Source organism: Salvelinus fontinalis, chromosome 2 (assembly GCF_029448725.1).
Source record: "Salvelinus fontinalis isolate EN_2023a chromosome 2, ASM2944872v1, whole genome shotgun sequence".
Taxonomy (NCBI): Eukaryota; Metazoa; Chordata; class Actinopteri; order Salmoniformes; family Salmonidae; genus Salvelinus; species Salvelinus fontinalis.
This window is the reverse complement of record NC_074666.1, coordinates 66,735,796-66,758,164: the sequence shown is the minus strand read 5'-3', so window position 1 is coordinate 66,758,164 and position 22,369 is coordinate 66,735,796. Positions and strand designations below refer to the sequence as shown.

At 40.8% G+C, this 22,369-nt stretch overlaps 1 protein-coding gene across 1 annotated transcript; it reads right to left on the bottom strand.

Moving 5' to 3' along the window:
* Positions 1 to 1,323: 1,323 nt before the first annotated feature.
* Positions 1,324 to 5,196, bottom strand: soul5 (heme-binding protein soul5). The gene is made up of 7 exons (XM_055882923.1): positions 5,089 to 5,196; positions 4,092 to 4,151; positions 3,855 to 3,936; positions 3,395 to 3,515; positions 3,028 to 3,167; positions 1,932 to 2,095; positions 1,324 to 1,811 (listed from the first exon to the last, which is right to left on the bottom strand). Coding segments are annotated over exons 1-7 (648 nt in total). The 5' UTR covers positions 5,091 to 5,196; the 3' UTR covers positions 1,324 to 1,732.
* Between the last annotated feature and the right edge of the window lie 17,173 nt (positions 5,197 to 22,369).

Here is a 22,369-nt window from a genome sequence, read left to right as displayed (position 1 = left end):
ATTTTGTGTTACTTTTTTTATTTACATTTTATTTAGTAAATATTTTCTTAACTCTATTTTCTTAAAACTGGATTGTTGGTTAAGGGCTTGTAAGTAAGCATTTCACGGTAAGGTCTACACCTGTTGTAGTCGGCGCGTGTGACAAATACAAATTGATTTGATACACTGAGTATAAAAAAACATTAAGATCACCCGCTCTTTCCATGACACAGACTGACCAGGTGAAAGCTATGATCTCTTATTGATGTCACTTGTTAAATCCACTTCAATCATTTCAGATGAAGGGGAGGAGACAGGTTAAAGAAGGATTTTTAAGCCTTGAGACAATTGCATGTTGGCTTGTGTCAAGAACTGCAACGCTGCTGGGTTTTTCATGCTCAACTGTTTCCCATGTGTATCAAGAATGGACAAAGGACATTCAGCCAACATGACTCAACTGTGGGAAGCATTGGAGTCAACATGGGCCAGCATCCCTGTGGAACGCTTTCGACACCTTGTAGAGTCCATGACCAGACAAATTGAGGATGTTCTGAGGGTAACCTTAATCACCCACAATCTGCATTCAGAATGACTGCCAGGGTAGGGAAGATTGAGTACTGAGACTACCTCAATCATCTAAACTGGAACAACTGCCTCAGTAATGTACGCAATAAATCCAATTACTAACAAATTGGATTAGTTTCGAAAACTGTATGTTCTTTATCTTTGTGTAGCATAAAATTAATCAACCAATCAATTTACATGCAAAAACAGATATTATAGTATAACAAATAATTCTGAAAATCTCCAATAGCTCATGCTGGGAAATATTATATATGGTTCTATGTAGAACCCTTATTGCCTTCCAAAGAATCCTTCTTGCCTTCCAAAGAATCATCAAAGAACCCTTTCTTCCAAAAACGGTTCTTATAATGTTTAAGATTCGAAGAGTGTACTTGTGATCTGTTTTCTTACTATTCTGAAGTATTTGAGAAGTTTCCTTCTTAGAACATGCCCTCGTTATTAACGGCGCCACTGAATGGCGAAAGGTGTACAGTGTTCACTGTATACGACTTCACTGTATTTTTGAAAAGAGTGACTGAAACAAAGTCGCTCTGGATAGGAAGGTCTGCTAAATGACTAAAATGTCAAATGTAACATTTCATTTGTAATGTTCATTGTAATCTCTCAAGGACAGACTATATAACAAATATGGTATCTGACACAATTACCCAAGATTTTATGTTCATTATAATCATACTGTATTCACCACCACTCGAGTACGACCAAAGAGCTGGAGAGGATTTGTTTGGCATATATTTAAGGAAACAAACTCAACACAGACACAATTCATATTTTATTGAGAAAAAGATCCAAATCATGTCCAACATTGAATGTTGTAGTTTGTGAAAAGTAACTTCCTTTTTGACAAACGGAACCAGTTATTTAGTACAAACGTATCCCTGTCTACATTCCCCCCACATCGTTAGAACCTCTATGTATAGAGTTCAAATCACGGGTCTAGGGGGTGCTAGTCACCTCCCTAACAAATTGAACCCTGAATAAGTATGAGCAAAGTTTGCATACACTCTACAGTTTGTATACACTCTATAGTATGTGGCATATTGATTTTGGATTATATATTTTTTGCCCCCAAACCACATTTTCTCAGATGTTCTCAGTCTACCATGCACCTCCCATTGGTCCTCCTCAAAGTGGTAATGCCAGACTCAGCAGTAGTGGAGGAGGATGTTTAGGAGGAGGTAGGGCACACAGGCTCTCCCTCAACCATGTACCACACCTCGTTGTGCCTATTCAGAATCTTCATTGGGCTGTAGGACACATACACACACACACACAAAATATTAAAGTATGTTTGAAAAAGTATTTTGGTGGAATTGTGTTGGATGCTGGATATGAGTATATTGAAGGATTTGTATCCGTGCTCTCACCTGTCATATCCCACAGCATAGTGGTAGTCTTTGTTGTAGGTGGCCTGGACGTTGTCTAGCTGCCTTTTCAGCAGCATAGAGTTTACACTGGATGTCAAAGACATCATCCATCCACCGTAGCTCCTCACGTACACTTTCATGTCTGGCGTCTCTGTAAAATACACCTGCACGGGGAAATCACAAAGACATCCACATTGTTAACCAGCGGTCTTGAAAAAAACATGACATACTTAACATGGGTTCAAATGGTATTTGTGTTTTTTCAAATACTTAAGGTTCGCTCGATTGAGCTTGCCTGGCTCAATGGCGCCGTGGAAAAGTCCCAAAAGTGCAAACCCCACCCACCTGGCACTCTATAAAAGCTAAATCGAAGTATTTGAAAGATACTTCTTGAACCCAGGTCTGATAGACAATCATATTATGTCCAACTTAGATTCAGTTTTTCTAGTGCCAGGTGGGTGAGGTTTGCACTGTTGGGACTATTCCATTGGTGCCATTGAGCCAGGCAAGCTCAGCGTAAGTATTTGAAAAAACACACAATAAACACACACAGGACGCTGAGGCCTTCAAACACTTACTGCTGCTTTAACACTGACGACTGGTAGTTTTTACCTCGCTATTCTAAAAACAGGGTATTTGATATACCTATTTACAGTTACTGGGACTTTAGGAACTGCAACTACAACAAAGATGCATGATCTAAATGTTGTCTCTAACTATTGAGTGTGTGGGTAATATGTAACCATTTTTAGAGTTTTCTTTTTATATGATTTAATATTTTAGTACATTGAGTATATGTAAATGTTTTTCTGATACAGTGGTGCAGTTAGCGTATAAGCTGCCTCAAGTTCTCAGTTGTGTGTGTGTGTGTCACATGTATAGGAAGTTCACAAATATTACAGACCCCTGGATAACGATGTGGATGTCATTGTGTCAGGTTTACAGGGTTTTGACAGGTGTCAGCAATATGGTAATAGCTCCACTTTGCCCTCTGATAGGCTAAGTGGAAGTTTCACCATATTGCTTAAACCAATCAAATCCTCTCAGATCTTTACAAGTGCATAGGGCGTAGGGTCTATTTGGGATTTGGCTTTACCTTGTCATCAGTGGGTCGGGGAGGAGTCATCTGATAGTCAGACGGCAGGAGGAAGCTGATGGTGAAGACAGACGACGCCCACATCTTCTTCTTCTCTTCAATTTTGACAGTCACCGGAGCTGTCATGTCAATGTTGACGCCTATAGGAAAAATGTGTGTAAGCACATGTTACCAGGTAGACACGCATGGAAACAGACTCATGCACGAGCATCCACAGGCGCACACACACACACACACACACACACACACACACACACACACACACACACACACACACACACACACACACACACACACACACACACACACACACACACACACACACACACACACACACACACACACACACACACACACACACACACACCAGCCTTGTTGGATCCGGTGATGTATTTAAAGAGTCTCCGGAAGGCAGTGTAAGTGGCCTTGTCCATGAAGTAGCATTCCTCGTCTGTCGACACCCATTTCACCGAGTCATAGTGGCGCACCTGTAACACAGACACAAACCTTCACTCAGAGTCCTGTGTTGGAGAGTGTATTGAGTTACGGATGTTGAGAACGCGATTAGGGTGATCTACAACCCTGCATGACTTGATCTACAACATGTCTCCAATTACCGAAACCCAATGTGATAACCAAAATGGGGGTGATAATGATGATTATCATGTTGTTGATTTGACATATTCTAATGCAAATGCTATTGTTTTGTATCTGCTACCCTGACCAACAACTAAACATTTAAAAAAATTGGTCACAAAAAAGGTGGTGAAACAAACTCCTAAATTGTAGCCCCAATGTGCCATTCGTTTGTGCTGCACAAGACTCACCTCATAATCGTCATTCTTGCACACCAGATCATAGAGCAGACATTCCTTTGACTCGGTGCAGAAGCTAGACTCAGAGGAGTTTCTAAAGGAATCAGTGGAAAAGAAATCAATAAAGAACAACAGCATGCGATTTAGCCCGAAAACTGTTCGTTCACTATACAAACAGAGAAGTCATTCTGAAACATGTGGTTACGATGTGAGGAAAGTAAGAACAGATGTGTATTATAACTTCGTTACCCAATTCTGGCTTCAGCAGTCAAGATGAGAAGCAAGCCAACCAACCCTGAAAAATAAACCCTGAAGTACACACAAACAGTCAGTGTCATCACATTAAACACCTAAAGTACACACAAACAGTCAGTGTCATCACATTAAACAGCTAAAGTACACACAAACAGTCAGTGTCATCACATTAAACACCTAAAGTACACACAAACAGTCAGTGTCATCACATTAAACAGCTAAAGTACACACAAACAGTCAGTGTCATCACATTAAACACCTAAAGTACACACAAACAGTAAGTGTCATCACATTAAACACCTAAAGTACACACAAACAGTCAGTGTCATCACATTAAAAACCTAAAGTACACACAAACAGTCAGTGTCATCACATTAAACACCTAAAGTACACACAAACAGTCAGTGTCATCACATAGACACAATGTAATACTCTTTCACACTCTTCACATATCGTGCTGCTACTCTGTCCATTATCTCTCCTGATTGCCTAGTCACTTTTACCCCTACCTACCTGTACATATTACCTCAACAACATTCTACCCCTGCACAATGACTCGGTACTGGTACTCCTTGTATTTAGCCTCGTTATTGTTATTTTACTGTGTTACTATTTCCTTTTTTATTTTGCAAATTATTCTTCGTTTTTAACTCTGCATTGTTGGGAAAGGGCTCGGAAGTAAGCATTTTACTGTAAAGTCTACTACACATGTTGTATTCAGCGCATGTGACAAATACATTTGATATGAAAACCTAAACCTCACATGAAAAACATAAAGTACACACAAGCAGTCAGTGACATAATCATATAAAAAATATGTTATACAGACATAACTGATTAAGATCGTAATATTGTAATACTTTAAAAGACAGTAAACTGTGTTATTACCCATTCCTATTTCTAGAAAAATCACTCTTGCTTTAGTTACTTAACACCATAACAACTCAAACAAGCCTAGTCAATGCAATGATAAACTATCATTTATACTTACATTGTGCTGAATGTGTGTCTCTTAGATCAGCTCAGTTCAGATGCATTCACTGGTCTGAGGGACATGCTTGCGCAGAAACTATTTATACAAACTGAGGGTATTTGCATCACCCCCAAAAACACACCCACTTCACCACAGAATGTACAATGGACTTCACATGCTGAAGAGAAGAAAAGGTGGTTTATAAATAAGTGTGCGGCAAATTAGATAACGTGAGAAAATCGATCTTGATGCGTCTTTGAAAAGCAAGTATAGGCTTATTGAGAAAGAGGCTGTAACTAGATCCATCACGTGTAGGAGACTATTATATATTTCTGTTTCGTAATTAAAGCCTTTGCTGTTTCGCAATAACAGCCTGGCTGTCACGTTTAGACTAAATAAATAGCACTTGCATGTAGTTTGTTCACTGAGCACTGCTGGGTCAACATTACCAATCACTAGTGGATAATGGAGTAGCCCTGTTTATAACTGGTGCTAACATGGACTCTTTGTCCTGATCTTGTCCACATTCTGATTGTGCCCACATTTTTAGACAGGTGTAGATGATTTAAAGACACATTGGGATCAGATCTTCCTTACCACCTCCGGAGGTCATCCACATTTATTATGATATTACGTTTTTATAATGTAGAGTGAAATTAAAATAAAAAAATCAGATGCACATTGGGCAAACATTTTCCAATTCATATCAAACCATATTCCCCACCTACAAAAGCAGATAAGACAGCACTTGCACGACCCAAAGAGCTCAGCTTCGACCCCCAGAGTAGCCAAGAAAACAGAACTCTGGGGTGTATCTCAATAGTCTAAAAATGATTAATTTTTAAACATTTTAGCAGACACTCTTATCCAGAAGGACTTACAAGAGCAATTAGGGTTACACATTTTTCTGCCTAGTCGGTTTCGGGCATTTGAACCAGCAACCTTTCAGTTACTTGCCCAATGACCTATATCCATCCTGCCCTGCCTATCTAAGGTCTTCGAAAGCCAAGTCAACAAACAGATCACTGACCATCTCGAATCCCACCGTACCTTCTCCGCTGTGCAATCCGGTTTCCGAGCCGGTCACGGGTGCACCTCAGCCACGCTCAAGGTACTAAACGATGTCATAACCGCCATCGATAAAAGACATTACTGTGCAGCCGTCTTCATCGACCTGGCCAAGGCTTTCGACTCTGTCAATCACCATATTCTTATCGGCAGACTCAGTAGCCTCGGTTTTTCTAATGACTGCCTTGCCTGGTTCACCAACTACTTTGCAGACAGAGTTCAGTGTGTCAAATCGGAGGGCATGTTGTCCGGTCCTCTGGCAGTCTCTATGGGGGTACCACAGGGTTCAATTCTCGGGCCGACTCTTTTCTCTGTATGCATCAATGATGTTGCTCTTGCTGCGGGCGATTCCCTGATCCACCTCTATGCAGACGACACCATTCTGTACACTTCCGGCCCTTCCTTGGACACTGTGCTATCTAACCTCCAAACGAGCTTCAATGCCATACAACACTCCTTCCGTGGCCTCCAACTGCTCTTAAACGCTAGTAAAACCAAATGCATGCTTTTCAACCGTTCGCTGCCTGCACCCGCACGCCCGACTAGCATCACCACCCTGGACGTTTCCGACCTAGAATATGTGGACATCTATAAGTACCTAGGTGTCTGGCTAGACTGCAAACTCTCCTTCCAGACTCATATCAAACATCTCCAATCCAAAATCAAATCTAGAGTCGGCTTTCTATTCCGCAACAAAGCCTCCTTCACTCACGCCGCCAAACTTACCCTAGTAAAACTGACTATCCTACCGATCCTCGACTTCGGCGATGTCATCTACAAAATAGCTTCCAATACTCTACTCAGCAAACTGGATGCAGTTTATCACAGTGACATCCGTTTTGTTACTAAAGCACCTTATACGACCCACCACTGCGACCTGTATGCCCTAGTCGGCTGGCCCTCGCTACATGTTCGTCGTCAGACCCACTGGCTCCAGGTTATCTACAAGGCTATGCTAGGTAAAGTGCCGCCTTATCTCAGTTCACTGGTCACGATGGCTACACCCACCCGTAGCACGCGCTCCAGCAGGTGTATCTCACTGATCATCCCTAAAGCCAAAACCTCATTTGGACGCCTTTCCTTCCAGTTCTCTGCTGCCTCCGACTGGAAAGAATTGCAAAAATCTCTGAAGTTGGAGACTTTTATCTCCCTCAACAACTTTAAAAATCTGCTATCCGAGCAGCTAACCGATCGCTGCAGCTGTACATAGTCCATCTGTAAACTACCCACCCAATTTACCTACCTCACCCCCCCATACTGCTTTTATTTATTTACTTTTCTGCTCTTTTGCACACCAGTATCTCTTCTTGCACATGATCATCTGATGATTTATCACTCCAGTGTTAATCTGCTAAATTGTAATTACTCGATTTATTGCCTACCTCATGCCTTTTGCACACATTGTATATAGATTCTCTTTTTTCTACCATGTTATTGACTTGTTTATTGTTTACTCCATGTGTAACTCTGTGTTGTTGTCTGTTCACACTGCTATGCTTTATCTTGGCCAGGTCGCAGTTGCAAATGAGAACTTGTTCTCAACTAGCCTACCTGGTTAAATAAAGGTGAAATAAAATAAAAATAAATAAAAAATGCTCACTACCACATGGCTACCTCGTCTCCTCTTCACATGGGCTGACCTGAAGAGACAAAGGATAGGTGGTGAATACAAAACGGCGCTCCTCACTTTGAATCTGATTCCAACTGCTCCTGTTCTTTTACATCAGTGTAGGAAAGGAGACAAGAAAACAAGAAAAGGAAGCCACTGAATACCAAGATGGATGCAGTCATGGAATGAACCCTGCCCTAGATTTAGAAAGTTCAGTCAAAGTCAGGTCAGTTTAAATGACCTTTAACAAACCTCTGACGTCCCCTGTGATGTCAGCTGGTCACCACCTCAGAGGGGCTCAACGGGCGGCAGCCTTCACTTGGGGACTTCAGCCTCAGATGAAGAAAAACTCAAAATAACTCTTATGATCCCCTCTCTTATGTCCGTTCTATGCGGAGAAGTATGTGCTTTAGGTCGAATTCTTAGCCAACACGTTGCTTTAGCCTGATTTGATCAGGACCATGAAACTGTATGTGGTGGACATTTCCATCGCATCATGGAACAAATGTTGTCACACTGGCTGCAGAGCTGATTGTTGTTGTAGTTGTATTTGTTGTTGTTGTTCAAAAAGTTTACTTTGTATATGAAATGAACTTGTGAGAGTGATTGAACAAAACATCAGAGATGTGTTTGTTTCTCTCTGAGCATGAGACGCCCTGTTCCAACACAAAGCACTAGAGTACAGTTTAGTTTACACTCTCAGAGAAAAGGGTTCCAAAGGGTTCTTTGCAGAGGGATAAGGTTCTGCCAATAACTGTTTTTATCTGATGAACCCTTTTTGGAAGACAAAAGTTCATTGTAAGGCAAAGAGTTCCACCTAGAACCTTTTTCATCCTAAAAATGTTTTCGGAAGAAAGGGTTCTTTGATGATTGTTCCGAAGGCAAGAAGGATACTTTGGAAGGCAATAAGGGTTCTTAAAAGAACCCTCATTAATCTGAATAAGCTTTTGTATAGATTTTCTTCCCTTTCTTTGAAATAGTGCCTGAGGGTTTACATCAAGCGTTTAAACGTCAACATCAGGAGTTTGAGTAATATGATACGTTTGCAAAGATAGGTGTGAGAATGTTTTAAACTGTACCTTCAGTATATGGGAGTATTTGTGCATGTTTCTGGTATTCGCTTAATCATTTTACCTAGAGTATACTGACATACCATAGTTGATATCTTTGCCATTATTTTCTTTGATTTTAACAATGAGCAGAAGAATATAAGTGAGTATGAGTGAACTAGCAGTGCATTGTGTGGGTACAGAGCAAATTACAAATGGCAGAAAAACATGAAGCAAAACTGATTTAATTTAATCTTTGGTACATAATTGGTCTAGCCTGTACTCCAAAATTAAACAAATTTGAGTAAACGCCTTTGAGTGTGGACTATATTATTATGCATACTGGATGGACTGGTTACCTTATGCTACGCTCCAAAATGTATACCCTTGGAGAGAATGTATAGCCCCAGGCGATGCTGTTGGTTCATTGATTGTTCGGGGCGGCTTACAGGAAGCCTACAATTATAGTGACTTTGTATTTGATTTTGAATAACCCAGTAATCGGGAATTTCTTATTTTTCCAGAATTATTTGAGTGGCACATTACCTTTAGCTATACAGAATATCTCACCATCATGCATTTTCATCTCCTCCTTGCTCTCCTTTATTCCTTTCTCGAGCGTGCAGAGGGGCTGTTAACAGTTTTGTGAAATATGTTTTGTTGGAAAAACGTGTTACTATCGACGTTCCTGAACAGATTGCACTTAGTTTCCCAAATTAAGCACTGGGTAGCTGCAGGAACAGGGTTGGAGAGCCCATGACATACAGAGTTTGGGCAGAATATCACCTGTCGCGCAGCGAGAGCATGCTCCTCAAACAGCATACTCCTCCACATTTTCTTACATCACAACCGTATTCTAAAATGGATTAAATAGTTGTTAGCCCTCATCAATCTACACATAATACCCCACAACGACAAATTAAAAACAAGTTTTAGAAATGTTTGCAAACTTGTAAAAAAATTAACTACAAAAATATCACATTTACATAAGTTTTCAGGTCCTTTACTCAGTACTTTATTGAAGCACCTTTGGCAGCAATTGCAGCCTCAAGTCTTCATGGGTATGACGCTACAAGCTTGGCACACATGTATTTGGGGAGTTTCTCTCATTCTTCTCTGCAGATCCTCTCAAGCTTTGTCAGGTTGGATAGGGAGCATTGCTGCACAGCTATTTTCAGGTCTCTCCAGAGATGTTAGATCGGGTTTAAGTCCGGGCTCTGACTGGGCTACTCAAGGACATTCAGAGACTTGACCTGAAGCCCCTTCTGCGTTGTCTTGGCTGTGTGCTTAGGGTCGTTGTCCTGTTGGAAGGTGAACCTTCACCCCAGTCTGAGGTCCTGAGCGCTCTAGAGCAGGTTTTCATCAAGCATCTCTCTGTACTTTGCTCCGTTCATCTTTTCCTCGATCCTGAATAGTCTCCCAGTCCCTGCTGCTGAAAAACATCCCCACAGCATGATGCTGCCACCACCATGCTTCACCGTAGGGATGGTGCCAGGTTTCCTTCAGATGTGACGCTTGGCATTCAGGCCAAAGAGTTCAATCTTATATAAGTGTGTGTATGGCGAATGTGTGCCTGTATGTACGTGTCATGTGCGATTGTGTGTGTGTGTTGGAGTGTCAGTATTTGTGAATGTGTGGGTAAAGTCCATTGTGTGTGCATAGAGTCAAAAAGAGTTAGTGCAATGTAGATAGTCTGGGTATCTATTTGTCTTATGGCTTGGGGTAGAAGCTGTTCAGGAGCCTTTTGGTCCAAGACAGTATATATCCGTGTCTAGACCTGACAGTTCGTGCAGCTTTAGTATTCTGATCATGGAGTTCTGATCAAGGAATTCTGAATGGGCATGCATCTACACCTACATTTAAATGTGTCTACTGTGTTCACAGTGTGTCCGGATTCCCTTTCCCTGCGCTATATTCAAATTCCAGTATCCATTCTACAAACAGTGAAATAGGCAAAATATGATAATAACACAATAACTGATGCCAGTAGCTAACTACTGTAGCTAACTAGCCAGCTAACCTCTGTAGCTAGCCAGAAATCTAGCAAGTAAAGGGACTGCAAACGGGTTAGAATAACTCTAGTAAAACAATGTTTTTTATCTAAATATTAACTAGCTGGCTGGCATTTGAAGCCAGTAAACACATTCCTCACACGCTAGGAACGAAATGAAAAGGTACCTCTCGGGCCCAAAACAAAAGTTTTCTGGAGACTTGTGGGAGGAGTGCTGATGATGTTGCCCGCTGTATGCGCTTTCGGGAAGCCTGATTGCATCCAGGATGGAGAAATCCAAACATGAAGCATCCCTGATCACCTCCTGAAGCGGTCAGCCAGATCTGAACACAATCAAACCACTTTTGTGCATTTAAACCTGTCTTTTCAATGCGATCTTCGTATTCTGATAGCAGAAGTCGCATGTAAGTGCCAAGTGTATGACTTGGGTGGCTGGTGAGACACACGCACACGCACACACACACACACACACACACACACACACACACACACACACACACACACACACACACACACACACACACACACACACACACACACACACACACACACACACACGCACACACACACACACACACACACACACACACACACACACACGACACCAGCTTGATATGTCCCTTTTCCCCTGTCTTTTTACTCAGAGTAACAGTCCTAGTGCTCTCTGTCTCTCATTTTCTTCTTTCTTTTTCTATGCTTGTCCTAGTGGTGAGTAGAGTTGACAAAATCAGAACTGAGGAGGATTGTTACGGAGCTCCATGAGGAATACTTGAATCTGCGCTGACTTCTCTCTCCTGGATGCTCTCCTGCCCAAACTGTCCCGTTGTGTTTCACCACCTCTGAACCCCCTTAAGCAACTAGTGGCCCCTGATCACAGATCTAAGATTGTATTCAATCTCAATTTTAACTCCATCTCCCTCAATCTCTTTGTCACTCTCTCCCCCACACACCCCACACACAGGCACACATGATAGTTTTTCCGTTTGTGTTGTAGTGAAGCTCTTCTTTGGTTACCTATGTGTTAACTGTTGTTACTTCTATTGTCATATATGGTTGTTAATTTGTTATTAATGTTGTTACCAATTTGAATTAATGTATTGTTTTTCTTACATTTAGATTTCAGTGGGAATTTCACTGTACATTTACAGCATTATCCCGGCACCAGAGTTGCCAGCTTAATACTGTAATTTTGCTTTACAGCAGAGATGCTGTAATATATTTCACAGTACTGTTTGCCTTACTGTAAAACATTACAGCATCCCTGTAAATTTACAGCAGGGATACTGTAAAAAAAAGTTATATTTTGAAAATAGAGCAAATGCCTTAATTTTAAGTTGTTTGGCAAATGTATGTGTTTTAGAAACCATAGAACCTGCTCTTAACAATGGGTTATTAAATCAAAACGTCTTACTTGCATGAAGGATGATTTGAAAAAGTTGCTTTTTGAAAAGCTCTGTTCACCTTCTTTGTCAATTACCCATGCTGCACTGCAGTATCTTCATTCACAAGGCAATTAATAATATTGTCACCCATCAGACTATTGTCAATTTAGTTGTGTCTTTAGGCTACATCTACTAATACAGAGCAAAATCAGAAGTGTTAAAGTAACTCGCTATCGTGTTAATTTTAACACTTTTGCAGTGTGTATATGCATCCACTCTCAACAGAGTGAATTTCACAGTTTCAAAGTGTTCAAATGTTAACATTTAGACAGTGTTTCTGTAACCGATACAGAGTAGGAAAAAAAACACTGGCTGTGTCAAATTCACAATACACTGGAGTGAAATAATTGGCATTTAACTCTATTCTGGAGTAAAATATAAAATGCACTCACTCTACTGTGGTGAAAATCACACAATTTCACTTTACAGTGGAGTAAAATTCAAAAGGCACTCACACATCTGAGCTATCTTTGTTGCAGGTGCATGGTAACAGTTGAATAAGATGAGAAAAAAATAAGAAACCTGCACACTGCTCAAAAGCTAAGACTAAGGCCTTGAGGCCGATAAGTAAAGATTAATAAAGAGCTGTGATACTAGCAAGAGCAGTGTGCAGGTTTCTTTTCTTTACCCACTTTACAGTGGAGTGAAATGTAATGAAATGGTGTACGGTTTAAAGTCACATTTTCATGTTTCCCAGGGTGCCTTTTCTTTTTGAGTGAATTGTAGAGTTGCCACCCATGACTGTATTTGTTACTGACACAGACATGGTTGTTGAATTATTTCCTTTTAAAGGCCTGTGGCTTTCACCAAGGGAGTTCCTAGGTGAATGTTATCATTAAAATGATCTGACAAAATACATACATCATAAGACCTTATTTTGATGCCCTAGTTTTACCCTAACTCAGTGGTGTTAGGAAACTCCTGGTTTACAGGCCACATCAGGCCCGCAAGTCACTTTATTCTGGTTTGCAAAGTGATGTGTAATTCCTATTGGAATCCAGACTGAGTTAGGATATCCAACAGCTGGAATTTTATTCATCCCCAACTCGCATTCAGAACAACTGTCAGGATAATTGAACTTGATAAAGGAGAACTAAACCATACTGAACCAAAATATAAATGCAATATGTAAAGTATTGGTCCCATGTTTCGTGAGCTGAAATAAAAGATCCCCAAAATGTTCAATATGCACAAAAACCTAATTTCTCTCAGATTTTGTGCACACATTTGTTTACATCCATGTTAGTGAGCATTTCTCCTTTGCCAAGATAATCCATCCACCTGACAGGTGTGGCATATCAAGAAACTGATTAAACAGCATGATCATTACACAGGTGCACCTTGTGCTGGGGGTCAATAAAAAGCCACTCTAAAATGTGCAGTTTTGTCACGTAACACAATGCCACAGATGTCACAAGTGTTGAGGGAACATGCAATTACATGCTGACTGCAGGAATGTCCACCAGAGCTGTTGCCCGAAAATGTAATGTTCATTACTCTTACCATAAGCCACCAATGTCGTTTTAGAGAATTTGGCAGTACGTCCACACGGCCTCACAACCGCAAACCACGTGTATGGCGTCGTCTGGGCAACCGGTTTGCTGATGTCAATGTTGTGAACAAAGTTTCCCATGCTGGCTCTGGGGTTATGGTATGGTACCATAACGAGATCCTGAGGCTCATTGTGAGGCCCAGTTTTTAAGGTATCTGTGACTAACGGATGCAGATCTTTATTCCAAGTCATGCAACATCCATAAATTAGGGCCCAATTAATTTATTTCAATTGACTGATTTCATCATATGAACTGTAACTCAGTAAAAATCTATGAAATTGTTGCATGTCGAGATTATATTTTTGTTCAGTACATTTAAACTGGAACAACCATTTCAGTAACAGGTGCAATAAATCAAATTTATTGGATTAGTTTATAAAAATGTATGTTATTTGTCACCCCTTAACCTGCTCCCCCTCTCTGGCACTCGAGGGCACCAGGCTGCCCTTCATTACGCACACCTGTCACTATCATTACGCGCAGCAGTGCTCATTGGACTCACCTGGACTCCTTCCCTTTGTTGATTGCCCGTCAATATCTGTCTGTTCCTCAGTTGGTTCCCCATGTCAGCATTATTGTCGTTGATAATGTTGTTTTTCCCCTGTCCAGATGCTGTTCCCGTTCTGTTTCAAGTCTGTTGTTTATTAAATATTCAATCCATGTACTTGCTTCTTGTCTCCAGCGTCAATCCTTACAGAATGCTGACACCACTAAAGGAAGCATCAGGGAGTTTTTTTGTTTTTGTTTAGGTTGGTAACGTCGGGTCCGGGTGCCGTCGCCGATGGAACCGGGGGTGCCTCAGCTAGCTCGTCGGGCTTCCACACCTTAGCTGGCTCGAGAGGTCTTCTTGCCTCGGTCAGCTCGGCAGGCGGCCACCCCACATCATGCTTCACCTGGCCCATCAGGCCATGCCTTAGCTGGATTGTCGGGCTCCCATGCCTCAGCTGGCTTGCCCGGCTCCCACTTCTCAGCCGGCTTGTCGGGCTTCTATTGTCAGATTGTCAGATGACAGTCAACTGGTGAAAAGGACAAGGGGGATAATTACACGTCTTCCTAAAACTACTTATAACACAAACTCAGTGAAACCCTAGTGATCTTGTTTAAGGACAATACAATTGTCCTACCTAGACAACATTGTAATGAATAATTGCATTATTGTGCAACATTTTACTCTCGGCTGTAAACTGCAGTAAAAATGGAATTTGAATAACGGTGCAAACAAAAACCCTGTGATTTGAATATTTAATTATATTCATTCCATTTGGGTCAGTTGTGGGTCTACCCTTGACAGTTTCTAAGATAGAGAAAGGCACAATAGCATCCCAGTTTGGTTGTATGTTAATTAAGTTCTGATACTGAGATGTGCTGCCTGTTGCGGATCATCATTCTCCCAAGTCATCCTACAATAATGTATTCACGGAAGCTTAAAGCAAGCTATGCCTCCTCGCCGATCAATAGCCTATAGCCTAAATATTTGTCATTCAATTTGTTTCATGTATTACCTTTTATGTGTGGCATAAACACAACCAGTCACAAGTATTTTGTAGGCTACTTGCTCACGTTCGCCCAAAACTTTATTCCAGCATCCAAACTGTGCAGATGATGTTGAAGCTCCCGAAGTCAGTATGTTTTGCTTATTAGTTGTCGTGCATTGGCACAGAAAACTGTGGGTGGCAAATTCGTTGCATATATTTTACATACTGTAATTACAAATATAGCATAAAATATGGGGACAAACCGAAGAACCCTATATGGTTTTACTTAGCACCTTTTTATGTAAGAGTGTACTTGTGTACAGGCCTAACTGGTCTTGAATAACTACCTTGGTCTTAACGACTCTCCCTAGTCTAGCAGTGACAAAGGCATCGCACCAAAGGAAACGTTAAAGCTTTCTAGTACACTATAGAAGGAGTGCATGGAGGTGGTTCACACATCCTCCTCGTATTACTGCTTTGTTTCCATGTCTTCCACAGGTCACAAGATACCTGCTCTAACCATTCTGGGAGGGAATGTTGGGTGCCATTGTCCCTTTGTTGGTGTTTCAGAATCACACCAAGTTCAGATCCCTGTGAGGGATTCCATTCTACAGAGGAACAATGGCACCCAAGAAGTGTCTACACGCCCACCCAGTACTATACCCAGGCTGTGTTCGATATGAAAGAACAGTGTGCAACGTTTAATCCAACTAAGTTTTGCAATCGATCATGCCACATGGGGCGACAGGTAGCCTAGTGGTTAGAGCGTTGGGCCGGTAACCCGAAAAGGTTGCTGGATTGAATCATCGAACTGACAAGGTAAAAATCTGTAATTCTGCCCCTGAACACGGCAGTTAACCCACTGTTCCCCAGTAGGCCATCATTGTAAATAAGAATTTGTTCTTAACTGACTTGCCTAGTTAAATAATATAAAAAAAGGTAAATTGTGATCATTCCACACCTTGCCAAACCCACCAAACGGGAGCAAAGGCTACAGAAGAACGGTGCATGGCCGGTCATTCAGAACAAACCGTCATGCATCGTAGCAAATGATGAAGTTAACTGAGCACACCCCATTGTGATACCATAGGGAACAGGATAGAAGACCCAGTTGAGAAACCAACCAACTACTCAACTATTGCAAACATTACTTATTTTTTGCAAACAATGTTTCTACACAGAGTCACTGTCTCACAATCCATTTGGGTGAATTTGAGAACAATAAACTGTATAATATATTTCTGTGACAAGGTGTTGTGCAAGTGACACGAAGTACAAGATCTCGAGTTCTTGATGTAAAGTGATAATGCTGAAACACAAAGCCTGCACAACAACTCCACAAACGGGTTATGTTGTCATGTAACTTAATGAGGACTAGGAGCACACAAGAAAGGACGCCTGAAGTTATAGAACTTATTCAATTCAACTTGTATCGTTGAAGTTCAGCAATATAGCACGACTGAAATGTAAAAGTAATTTACGATTGAGCTGACATACAGTAACAGTCAAAAGTTTGGACACACCTACTCATTCAAGGGTTTTTATTTATTTCTACAATTTTCTACATTGTAGAATAATAGTGAAGACGTCAAAACTATGAAATAACACATGCAGTAACCAAAAAAGTGTTATATATTTTATATTTGAGATTCTTCAAAGTAGCCACCCTTTGCCTTGATGACAGCTTTACACACTCTTGGCATTCTCTCAACCAGTTTCATGAGGAAGTTGAAATGGAATGCATTTCAATTAACAGGTTTGCCTTCTTAAAAGTTAATTTGTGGAATTTCTTTCCTTCTTAACGCGTTTGAGCCAAGCAGTTGTGTTGTGACAAGGTTGGGGTGGTATACAGAAGATAGCTCTATGTGGTAAAAGACCAAGTCCATATTATTGAAAGAACAGCTCAAATAAGCAAAGAGAAATTAAAGTCTTCAAGTGCAGTCGCAAAAACCATCAAGTGCTATGATGAAACCGGATCTCATGAGGACCGCCAAAGGAAAGGAAGACCCAGAGTTACCTCTGCTGCAGAGGATAAGTTCATTAGAGTTACCAGCCTCAGAAATTGCAGCCCAAATAAATGCTTCACAGAGTTCAATTAACAGACACATCTCAACATCAACTATTCAGAGAAGACTGTGAATCAGGCCTTCATGGCCGAATTTCTGCAAAGAAACCACTACTAAAGGACACCAATAATAAGAAGAGACTTACTGGTCTGATGAGTCCAAATGTGAGATTTTTGGTTCCAATCTCTGTATTTAAGAGATGCAGAGTAGGTGAACGGATGATCTCCGCATGTGTGATTCCCACCGTGAAGCATGGAGGAGGAGGTGTAATGATGTGGGGATGCTTTGCTGGTGACACTGTCAGTGATTTATTTAGAAAGCATTGCTACCACAGCATTCTGCATCCCATCTGGTTTGTGCTTAGTGGGACTATCATTTGTTTGTCAACAGGACAATGACCCAACACACCTCCAGGCTGTGTAAGGGCTATTTGACCAAGAAGGAGAGTGATGGAGTGCTGCATCAGATGACCTGGCCTCCACAATCACCCGATCTCAACCCAATTGAGATGGTTTGGGATGAGTTGGACCGCAGAGTAAAGGAAAAGCAGCCAACAAGTGCTCAGCATATGTGGGAACTCCTTCAAGACTTTTGGAAAAGCATTTTGACCAAAATTTGGTTCATGTGATTTAAAACCAGATTTTTAAAAAACTTTTAGAAGTTCTCGGGGGAAATATCGTTTGATCTTTTCAATACAGCCCCAGGAGAGTTTACAGATATCTGTAAGTACAGCTACTGTGCCTTCTGATATTAATTCAGTAGTTTATTAATGGCTATTTTCTCAAATTCTAAAAGGCTTTTCTTGTCTTTTACAGATCTAATAACTACAGCTGAAAGCCAGGGGCTGGTGGAGTCAACATTTTCAGAGCCTGGGCCTAGTACACTTAGAATGAGCACACACAGAAAAAGGTGTGCAAAAAATATACATTTCTGTGAAGGTTAGTAGGCCTGTTCATATTGTTGTATGAATTAATGGTGGTTGATAAAATAATATCTGTTCATGTAAAGTGTGTGTGTGTGTTACACCGTGCTTCTACACCTGCATTGCTTGCTGTTTGGGGTTTTAGTCTGGGCTTCTGTACAGCACTTGGTGACATCAGCTGATGCAAGAAGGGCTTTAGAAATACATTTGATTGATTGAGTGAGTGATTGATTGATTGATTGTTACATCTGCTCTGGCAACTTCTTTTAACAGTACATTCTAGAACATCACAAATGGGAATACTAATGCTGGCTAAAAGAACACGGCCCTTCGGGAGAATGGCGCCCTCCGAAAAAGGGCTGTCATGGTGGTGCACCCACATATAGGCATACTGTCAAGACAGTTTGGAGAATCCAGGGAGGGGGCCCCCAGGGTGAAAAGGTCACACTGAACTAAAACGTTGATTAACAGGAATATGACCAGGATTGTGGGGGCTCCGAACAATCGGAGGGGGGGGGGGGGTTCAACCATCCATGAAGGTTTAAGGATCAACAACACTCTAGACATTGTACAGCCACCTAGGGTAAGAGACGAGTTTAATGCTGAGAATGAATTGATCGAACTGTATAACATTGTTCTGGACAACAATCGCTATATTAATGAATTGGGTGAATCCGTGGTGGATTTTCCCATGAGGTGTACAGAATTCTCTGGGGTTTAAGCACACACGATTACAACCAATGAAAGATGACATGTATGAAAATCGTATTCTTCATGATGAAATTCATGCTCTCAGGGAAGAAAATCATACACTTAGGGGGTAGTGTGTTGGTTTAACCCTGACCCAAGCAGATGTTGTACAAAGGCCTCAAAATTATTGTGATGATCTTACTGACCAGTACTAGTATCATAACTGCGAGGGAGTTTATCAAGTTTTGTTAATAAAGTGTTTGTATGTTTGTAATGGTTAGTGATAATTGGGTCTGTTACGTATTTGTACACATTTGCTTGGTTTCAGTTATTGCTGATGGCTTGTATGGTTTCATTTTAAATTAAGTAATTCAGTGTTGGTGTCACGCCCTGACCATAGAGAGCACTTGGTTCTCTATGGAGTTGTAGGTCAGGGCGTGACTAGGGGGTGTTCCAGTTCATTATTTCTATGTTGGTGTTTTGTATGGTTCCCAATTAGAGGCAGCTGGTAATCGTTGCCTCTAATTGGGGATCATATTTAGGTAGCCAATATTCCCACCTGTGTTTGTGGGATATTGTTTGTGCTTGTAGCACCACTGAGGTTACGTTTCATTGATTGTTGATTGTTTTTTCTGAGAAGTTTCACTGCAATAAAGAAGTGGAACTCAACGCACGCTGCGCCTTGGTCCCGTCCTTATTACGAACGTGACAGTTGTGTAGGTTACTTTCTAAATGTAATCCGTTACGGTTACTAGTTACCTGTCCAAAATTGTAATCAGTAACGTAACTTTTGGAAGACCGTAATCTGATTACATTCTGTTACTTTTAGATTTCTTTCCCTTTAAAGAGGCATTAGAAGAAGACAAAAATGTATGTTACCAATTGAACGACATCTATTGCAGGATAAATCAATGTTAAAATTTACATAGCTGTATATGGATGTTACATTTTACTTTATAGGTTGGTTATGTAGGCTTCTTCTAACCCATTGCCTTCTACTACATATAATAATACGATTAAATTATATCTCTACATTAAAAACCGAAGTCTATCAGCATTCCAGTCATTCCAATAAATGGTATAACCCTAGATATTCAAGAATAGGACTTGGAAATATGAAAGTATATGTAACGGTCGTCTTGTGGTGATTGAGCGGACCAAGGCGCAGCAGGTTGTGAATACATAATGAATTTATTTACAAACAGACGAAACACGAAGAACACTTGAAATGATTACAAAATAACAAAACGAACGTAGACAGACCTGAACTTGAGAACTTACATATACACGAAGAACGCACGAACAGGTACAGACTACACAAATGAAACAGTCCCGTGTGGTGCACAGACACGGAAGACAATCACCCACAAACAAACAGTGAGAACAGCCTACCTTAATATGGTTCTCAATCAGAGGAAACGTCAAACACCTGCCTCTAATTGAGAACCATATCAGGCACCACATTAACCCCAACATAGAAACGCAACACATAGAATGCCCACCCCAACTCACGCCCTGACCAACTAAACACATACAAAACAACAGAAAACAGGTCAGGAACGTGACAGTATAGATGAGCCAAATTGTTTTACCTGAGCATAACCCCAAAACTAACCCCAAAAGTACTTATTAGCCAGCCCTACTCTGTTGTTTATGATTTTGTTGTCATGGAGGACTAATTGGGCTCATTGATTCGAGTTGAAAATAAATGCTGCGCTCATGGAAAGGCATGCTTTGAGCACTACTCAAAAGTGCTATTTACATGAGAAAAATGAATGCCATATGTTGCATTTGCTATGGGCCTATTGTTTAACTTTTTGTTGGTGACACTTTGATATCTTGATAATATGCAACTGTTTAAAGAGCAAATCCACAGATGAAACAATAACAAAATGGCAAATCCCGCCTCTGTTTTGGGATGGGCCTGGAGAAATGTAACCACCCTCAGATTAATAGACAGAGCTATGGATGCAAGGACTGACCATCCATGATATCAAAATTATTGTTTTAACCATGTTATGAGGCTATACAGTGTTTGTTTACATTGTAAAATGTTTACAAACATTAGAGAACTGACAGTTGAACTAACCTCATGAGGGATTTATAAGTTATATTCTTCAAGAATCAATGGATATACAGTATATATATTAAACACATTTGGTGTGTCATCAGTGGTTTCTGACTTGTGGTCAGACTCGCTCAGGTGGAACAAATTTAAATGTGCGCCTTTTTTCAATGCTGACAGAGAAGTGTGATATTTTTTTCCGCAATCATCCTTTCTGAATTTAAAAGTAATCCTGTAAGTAATCATCTAGTTTTCAAAAATATCTGTAATCTGATCGCAATATTTTAGCTGGTAGCGTAACGGTTACAGTAACCATTTTTTTTGTAATCCCATTACATGTAACAGATTACATGTAATCCGTTACTCCCCAACCCTGTCAATAATAAGTGTCTTGAGCCTAATTGTACATTTGCTTGTTTAAACATATTTGATAATGATTTTAGGGGTTTATTATTTTGATGCAAAATTTAGTAGTATTTTTCTTTGACTTTTTGTTTTATAGTGGTAATATTTGTATAGATACATAACCAAGATGGCATAGCAGTCAGACGTCCTTTGTCCTCGTCGTGTCCCATGTATATATATATTTACATCTATCTTCGCATATCTTTTATATATTTTCTTTCCCAAAAACTCAACTTCAAAACACTCTCCTGCAACCCGCCTCACCAATTTAAAAAAAAAAGTATTATTTACCTCAAATCTGAAATCCACAATAGAAGCTAGCCAGAAGCTAGCCAGAAGCCAGCCAGAAGCTAACCAGTTTACTGGCTAACGTTAGTATTCAGCTAACCACGGTTGGCGGTCATCAGCTATCCTTTAGCTCGAAAAGCTATCGCCTAGTCCGTGATTCTCATACTCTACCATGAGATGATGGGGTTATGGCATTGGAGCCATGGGACGCTGAGGATGATCTTGTGCACTGGAGCACTAATTATGAAGATAGGAATGTTTCTCCACAGTGAGGGTGAGTGGTTTGGTGATGTGTGTAATTGTTCCGGATCCTAGTGGTCGGTTATCCAGGGCTTGAACTGGAAATGGAGAGGAGAGCTGGTATGTGGTGATGTTAAGAGAGGAGGCAATTATCTGGTCAATAAAGTTCCCAGTGGCACCAGAATCCACTAGTGCTGTAGAAACAGTACACGAGGGACAGCTAGCTAGTGTGATCGACTCTAAAAAGCGTTTGGAGAAAAAGAGAATGATGAAGATGGGATACTTACACCTGCCCCAGGAGGTGGAAGATCATGTGCTGATGCCCTTCTTGACCACAATAGGGACAGAGCCCCAGGTGTTTCCGTCTACATCGTTCAGCCATGGGGAGTCGTGTGACCCCTGCCTCCATGGGTTCA

Coding starts and splice junctions, on each gene's coding strand:
- soul5 (XM_055882923.1), bottom strand. Junction 3,516..3,854: donor GCAAGAATGACGATTATGAG/GTGAGTCTTGTG, acceptor TCTGTGTTACAG/GTGCGCCACTATGACTCGGT. Junction 3,168..3,394: donor CACCGGATCCAACAAGGCTG/GTGTGTGTGTGT, acceptor TTTTTCCTATAG/GCGTCAACATTGACATGACA.